Raw genomic sequence first — 7,348 nt, 5'->3', positions numbered from 1 at the left:
AGAGAAACCCCAATAAACACAAGAAAACACACTCAACTTTTCTAGTAATAAGAGAATTGTAAACCACTACAGAATTGAGATAACTATTTCAAAGGCTGGCAAAAACTTAAAAGCACCAAGATGAAGAGAAATGGGAAACTCATACTCTGGCATGAGCATAAATTAAAATAACCACTTGAGTTGAAGATGCTTATATCCTACAATGCCAAAATTCCACTTTTTGGTATACAACCCATGGAAACTCTCGTTCATATGCAAGGAATGAAGGTATTACAAGAATGTTCACTGCAAATTGGTTTATAATAACAATACAACGGAGAACTACAATATATCCATTGACAGAAGAATGAGTGAATAAACTGCAGTATATTTATATAATAGCATACTCTACTACAGGTTAAAATGAACTTACATCATAAAGTAAAAGAGAAATTGGCATTCTCAGTGTTCTATATGAGCATTTACTACCTGCTAACCCCACACTCCTTGTTCCCAGTAACACTGTTACCATTTCTTAAAAATGTCCCTTCTTCTCAATCTATACACCTACATTCTCATTACTATCATCTACTGACCTACAGAATATGTATTCAAAAAATAAAGTTCTTGCTTTCAAAGAGTTCACTGCCTAGGGGAAAGTGACTAGTAAACAGAAGTTATCTATAATACATAAGTACTTTACCAAAGGTATTTAAAAGGTGTTAGAGTAACATATGGGTTGGGGAAAATGGAAAGGTGGCTGGCACCCTCAGAATAGGAAACCTAGGACGTGATGAATAGGAGGCACCAAGTCAGAGTGCTGTTACAAGAAAACAGTTTTAAAAGGAAGAAAGGAGGGTAATCGCTAGGGGCATAGGAGGATGAGGGATCCTCCTGTGGGAACTGGGAGAGAGAAATACTTAGCATCAACTCCTCTGAACTATTTTCCTTGACTAAATTCTTCATGTAAGACTCAGTCCCAGCTGGTCATTTATTAAGCATTAGTAAGTCTCTTAACATTTCAAAGCTTCAAATGAGGTACTAGATGTTTAAGAACTCTAAATTGTAGAGGGAACCTGAGTAAATGATCTCTAAAGTTCTTTCTAGCTCTAAAATCCTATGATTGTAGGACAATCAGAGGCTCTGAACGCTTTAAACTCAAAGGTAAATCACAAAATATCCAGTATGCAAAGAAGAAAAACCAAGACCATTAAGAGTTTATATATTTGTATAACTGCATTCTATCAGCTTTACAAAACTGTTAAAACAATTAATTCCTAATATGAACATCAGTAAAATTCCTACAAAACGACAGCATCTTTTTATTAGAGTTGGTAAAGTGCTTCTCCCCAACAAACCTACAGACTTCTTAAAAAAATCAACAAGGAAATGCTTTTGTGTAACAGAAGTAAACTGCTTAAAAGCCCATAGCTTAGACTTATAAGTCATAATGAAGATGTCTATATAAATATTGTGTATTACATATTCACTACAACATATTTGTTAACCATCTTCCCTTTAAATTTTTAATGTACAGGTTTAAGGTTCATTAGCTAAGAATAGTTCTTTATAATATGCTTTCATTTTACTATCATACATTCTGAAATTTATAACAAGGTTTCCCTTACCTGATACGGACATGGAATGTGATATTCTCTGCAGCGTTCTTGTATCCACGTTGTTTCCCAGATGCCACGGTAAGCTTGCTCATAAAAGTAGCATCCAATTACAACCAAGAGTGGTACGAGATAAAGAATGCTGAAAACACCAATCCGGATCATAAACTTCACTAATTTATCTTGATTCTCCTTTTCTAATGGAATCTCAATTCGAACTCTGTTTAGGGATATAATGCCAGCTAAGAGGAGAGAAACCCCAACTACCACATATAGGCAGAGGGGAGCAAGAACAAAGTATCTCAATGCATCAACGTCGTAGAGCCCAACAAAACACACGCCACTAATATTGTCACCTTCAATTTTATTCATTGCTAGAAGGATGATAGTTAGAGTTCCAGGGATGCCCCATGCACTGGCGTGAAATAGCAATGCTTTCTTCTCAATAGCTTCGCTACCCCACTTTGGCACAGCTGCTAAGAACCATGTGATGGTGAGAATTACCCACCATACACTGCCAGCCATAGTGAAAAAATAGAGTACCATAAAAAGCATGGTACAGGCTTTATTATGAGATCCTTGCGTCACTGTGGAAGCCTTATACTGTGCAGGGCTAGATGCATTGCAGGCTACTCGATCCTCAAGCAAAAACCCAATGAAGAAAATTAACGATACCATCATGTAGCAGACTGCATAAAATATAATAGGCCTTTCAGGATAACGGAATCTTGTGACATCAATCAAAAAAGTTAAAAAAGTAAACAACGTGGCAGAGAGGCAAATGATTGAAATCAATCCTATGAAATAGCGAGCAAATGACAGTTCTTCTCTCCTAAAGTACATATTTGGGCAAGGCGGTGAACAATCACGCACGTGCAAAAAGGAATAACCAAGATCAGGATCAATTTTCAACTCTCGGGGACACCAAAAACCATAGTCCCTCTGCACTGCCACTGGAGCTCCTTCAGTTGGATCTCCAGCTAAGTTCAGATCCACAAGTCGAGGATACGGCTCATCACAATCTGGGAACCTAAAAAAAACACATAAGACGAGAACCATTTTTACTTATGGGGAAATCCAGGTGTCTGGAGAGAGACTAGATAAACGGATGGGGCTAGATAATAGGTCAAATAGATGGGAAATAGATAAATATGAGAAAGCAAAATGTCCATGAGTTGACTACAAGAAGCTAATATAATAGTCTGTATTTAATGTTGTTGACAGGTTGTTATAACCTATGCCTTTAAGCAAAACAACATATAGCAGGTCCTGGAATAACACCATTCTGTTCAATGTCATTTTGTTACATGTTGATGAGAAAAAAATTGGTTTCATTTTATGTCATTTTGCTTAAACAATGGTTTCCAAGAATCTATCAACAATATTAAGTGAGGATTTACTGTGCATGCTTTATTTCTTAAGTTGTTCTGTCAAAGGAGAGTAATATCACCTGCTTTACTTACCTCCAAGGGCTATAGCCAGATAGCAAACAAAATTACTTTTTAACGTAAAGGAGAAAACAATGTTGTTTATGATGTTGGTGCAGATGCAGTGAAAAGGAACACATACTGTTGGTGGGAACATAAGTTAGTACAACCTCTATGGAGGTCAGTATAGAGATTTCTCAAAGAACTAAATCTACCATTCAATCTTGCAATCCCACTTATCAACCCAGAGGAAAAGAAATCATTCTATCAAAAAGATACCTGCACTTGTATGTTTATCTCAGCACAATTCACAATCGCAAAGATTTGGAATCAACCTAAGTGCCCATCAGCGGATGAGTGGATAATAAAGATGTGGTATATTTATACCACGGAGTACTACTCAGCAATAATGTCTCAGAACGAAATAATGTCTTCAGTAGCAGCTTGGATGGAACTGGAGGCCATTATCCTAAGTGAAGTAACTCAGGAACAGAAAAATAAATGCCACACATACTCATTTATGAGTGGGAGCTAAACTTGCTACACGAGGACACATAGAGCAGTACAAAGGTCACTGGAGACTCAAAGGGGGAAAGGTGGGAAGAAGTGAGGGATAAAAAATTACCTATGAGGTACAACGTACACTACTCAGGTGACAGGTACACCAAAAACCCAGACCCCACCACTGTACAGTATTTACATGCAATGGAATTCAACTTGTACCCCCTAAATCCATTAAAATTTTAAAAAAAAGAATGTTGTTTATATGAACAATAAAAAAAACCCCTGGAAACAACCTAAATGACCATCAACAGAAGATGGCTAAATAACTACAGGATACTAACACAATTGGCTATTACATAGCAATTAAAAGAAATGAACCAGACCTACAGATAGATACATGTAAAAAAAATTTATGTTTTTATGGATATGTATATATGTAATAAAAGTATAAAAACAAACATGAGAACGATTAACAACAAATTCAACATAATGATTACCTTACTCTTGGGGAAGAAAGAAGGGAATCAGATCAAGATGGGTAACAAGGAAGAACCTTCAACTTTATATTGTTTTATTTCTTAAAACAAAACCTGAAGCCAATATCACAAAATGTTAAGATTGGACAAACCTAGATAATAAAAGGTACATAAGTATTCACCTTATTATTCTTTACCCTTGAAATATTTCAGAATACAAAACAGTAGTTATGTAATATAGTATATTATTACTAATAATAATGTTCACTCATATAAAACTATAAGAATGTCTAACAAACAAATCCTCAACTTTTTTTTTTTTTTTTTTTTGAGACAGAGTCTTGCTTTGTTGCCCAGGCTAGAGTGAGTGCCGTGGCGTCAGCCTAGCTCATGGCAATCTCAAACTCCTGGGCTCACGTGATCCTCCTGCCTCAGCCTCCCAAGTAGCTGGGACTACAGGTGCTCACCACCATGTCCAGCTAATTTTTTGTTTCTATTTTTAGTTGGCCAGCTAATTTTTTCTATTTTTAGTAGAGACGGGGTCTCACTCTTGGTCAGGCTGGTCTCGAACTCCTGCCCTCAAGGAATCCTCCCACCTCAGCCTCCTAGAGTGCTATGATTACAGGCATGAGCCATCATGCCTGGCCTCAAATCCTCAAATCTTTAAGAAATACTCACAGTCCATATATTGGATATAATTTGAAAGGTATCTGACACAGAAAAAAAAGGACTGACAGAACTACCCTAGTCATTACCACATCTAAATCATAAAGGTATTTTGAAAATAAAGCCCCCACAATGAAGTAATAAATGATTATTTTCTTCTATTTTATAATTTCTCGTAAATGACACTACTTTTATAACCAGGAAAAAATGTTTTAGAGGAGGAAAAATCAACTAAATAACTTAAGTATTTCTTAATTCTTTTAAAAATTTCTTCATAGAAATGTTGTCCTTTTCATTTAGTGCTTCCAAATTCCCAAGGAAATAAACAATTCTGAGGCCATAAAACTACTGTTCAAAATTAATGACTAATACATATACTTCAAAAAAGTTTTTAAAACAGATGAAATAGAAGACAAGTAATTTAAAACATACTGCAACATAAGAAATGATTCATGAAAATCTATCATTTTCGCACCTACTGCATTCCATATCTTCAGGCCAAGGAACACCAAACATCTCCATGAGCTTTGAACACTCGCTGTAAGCCCGCTGACACAGCCTGCGACAGGGAAGTGTGACACGTCCATATTCCATACAAATAGGAGCATAGAGTGCACAAAGAAATGGCCGGAAATCCCGAGAACAATCCAGATTCACCATAGGGTGGAATGGCTAGGAAAAAGTTAAAAGTGAATAATTAGATAAAACGTTGTATACAAGTTAAAACGTCCTGTAAAATTGCAACATTCATTTTTTTCATTTAAAATAATTTCTGAGGACTACTAAACATTTCTGAAGAAAAGGTTCTTTTTGTTTTTGTTGTTGTTGTTGTTTTAAATAAACTCCTCTTAGCCCTACGCCTGAAGATTCTGATTTAGTTAAATGTGAGGTATATCCCAGAATCTATATGTATATTTTAGGTGTTACAGATGATATCACTGAAGAGTCAGAGCTGAGAAGCACTACCAATATGATCCATTTTTACACAAAAAAATCCTCAAAAGATATGTACCAAATGCTCAAAAGTACGATTAGGGATTGGTGGTAGGATTGCAAGAGATTTTAATTTTCTTCCTTTTATGTATTTCAGTATCTATATTTTCTTCAATTAACAACTATCAACAAGAAAGAGATGACAAGAAGTAAAAGGTAGAAATGAGAGAGGAGGAGAAGGTAAACAGTATTGCGTAGTAATACACACTAACACAGTAGTACCCAGTAGTAATACACAGCAGTTATTTGAGGAGTTCGAAGTACAGAAGGGTCTCTCACCTTTGGCTCAAATCTTCTTGTTCTTTTTACATTTTAAAAAACTTTCTAAACAGTTTTTTAAACTCTGAAATCACATGAAGTAAATGGAGCTAACACTGTAAGCTATTAATAATATTAAGGAAATAAAAATAGTGGTCCCAAACATAAAACCATACTAAAATAATCATTATAATGACAGGAATAGATAAAATATCCCAAGAAATGTGTACCTGGGCTTTTGACCACCGAATAGTTTTTCTACTTGTTTATATGATAGTTTCAGTCATTGCTGATTTTGAACTGGTTATAGAAATTCTCACCAGGCCTTTCTAATCAATTTATTTCTACACTGATGTGTAATATTTTCCATAATGCAATAAAAAAAAGTCAAGAGTAAAAGAAACTGATGTCAAAAAACTATAAAGATGTAATAACTGATATATAACAAACTATACCCGACTATCACTTCCAAGTATGATGGAGAACTTTATGGTAAACCAATGTTTCCATCAAGAACTTAAAAAGAGAGACAAAAAGTTTTAAGTTATCTATTTAAAGCTATTAGAGAACTGCTAAAGCAAAAGAATGAGAGGGACCAAGAATCCAAAGAGCACGGAAGAAAAGACAGGAGGCCTGGTAAATGCAGCCACTTCTCCAAGGAAGCATTGGTTGATAGGGAATATGGAAAGAGGCTGAGAATCAAGCTTTGCCTAGGCTGGTGCCAGAGAACTGAGAAACCAGCAGAGCTTCAGGTGGTCTCCAGAGGCTACAGAGACAAAACTGGAAATGAAAGGAACAAGATCTAAGCGAGGAGGGGAAGTGTGAAGGATTTAAGCCTGACACAGAGCCAGTTTTCCCTTCAGGCTATTTTAAAATTCTGAAGCTGCACAGGGAAGGAGGCTAAGAAGCTAAGAGAAAGTCTCTGTAAAGTAGAGTGGAGATTTTGGCAGTCTTACCAGGCTGAGGAGACATGAATTACAGTTCAAGCCCTGCAGAGGAACTGAACATATAAGACTTTCAGCATTCAATCCTGAATGACTATACCCTAGGAGCAGAGACTAATGAGAGGGAGAGAGACCTACCAACATTGCAACCCAGCCTCAACTCAGCTTAGTCCCCAACTGAATTAAAGTAATCTGCCCCCATTTATCTGCTAAGCCAAAAAAAGTATGAACTGTTTCTGCAGTCATATAACATCATCTGGAACGTCATCAATATTTTATAATGTCTAGCACTCAGTTAAAAATTACTGGGCAGTCCAAGAGACAGGGCAATACAACGGAAAACCAAGGAAAAAAACACATTGTGGTGACCCAACTATTAGAGTTAACAGATGAGACTGTATATAACTATGACTAATATTTTCAAGAAAACAAAAGATAAAAAAAATTCATCAAAAAGTCAGAATATATTGGAAGAATCAAATGGA

The 7,348-nt window shown here is 36.0% G+C and overlaps 1 protein-coding gene across 2 annotated transcripts in view; it reads right to left on the bottom strand.

Annotated features, from left to right (window-relative positions):
• The window catches only part of FZD3 (frizzled class receptor 3), a 75,219-nt gene that overhangs the window by 22,915 nt on the left and 44,956 nt on the right, over positions 1–7,348 (bottom strand). For both annotated transcript variants that reach the window (XM_012654934.1, XM_012654933.1), the window contains 2 exons: positions 5,144–5,340; positions 1,608–2,625 (listed from right to left, as the gene is read on the bottom strand). In XM_012654934.1, the coding sequence (XP_012510388.1) occupies positions 1,608–2,625; positions 5,144–5,340 (1,215 nt within the window). The remainder of the gene's footprint in view (positions 1–1,607; positions 2,626–5,143; positions 5,341–7,348) is intronic.

This window comes from Propithecus coquereli, unplaced genomic scaffold (assembly GCF_000956105.1).
Source record: "Propithecus coquereli isolate 6110/MARCELLA unplaced genomic scaffold, Pcoq_1.0 Scaffold451, whole genome shotgun sequence".
Lineage (NCBI taxonomy): Eukaryota > Metazoa > Chordata > Mammalia > Primates > Indriidae > Propithecus > Propithecus coquereli.
This window is presented reverse-complemented; position numbering and strand designations above follow the sequence as displayed.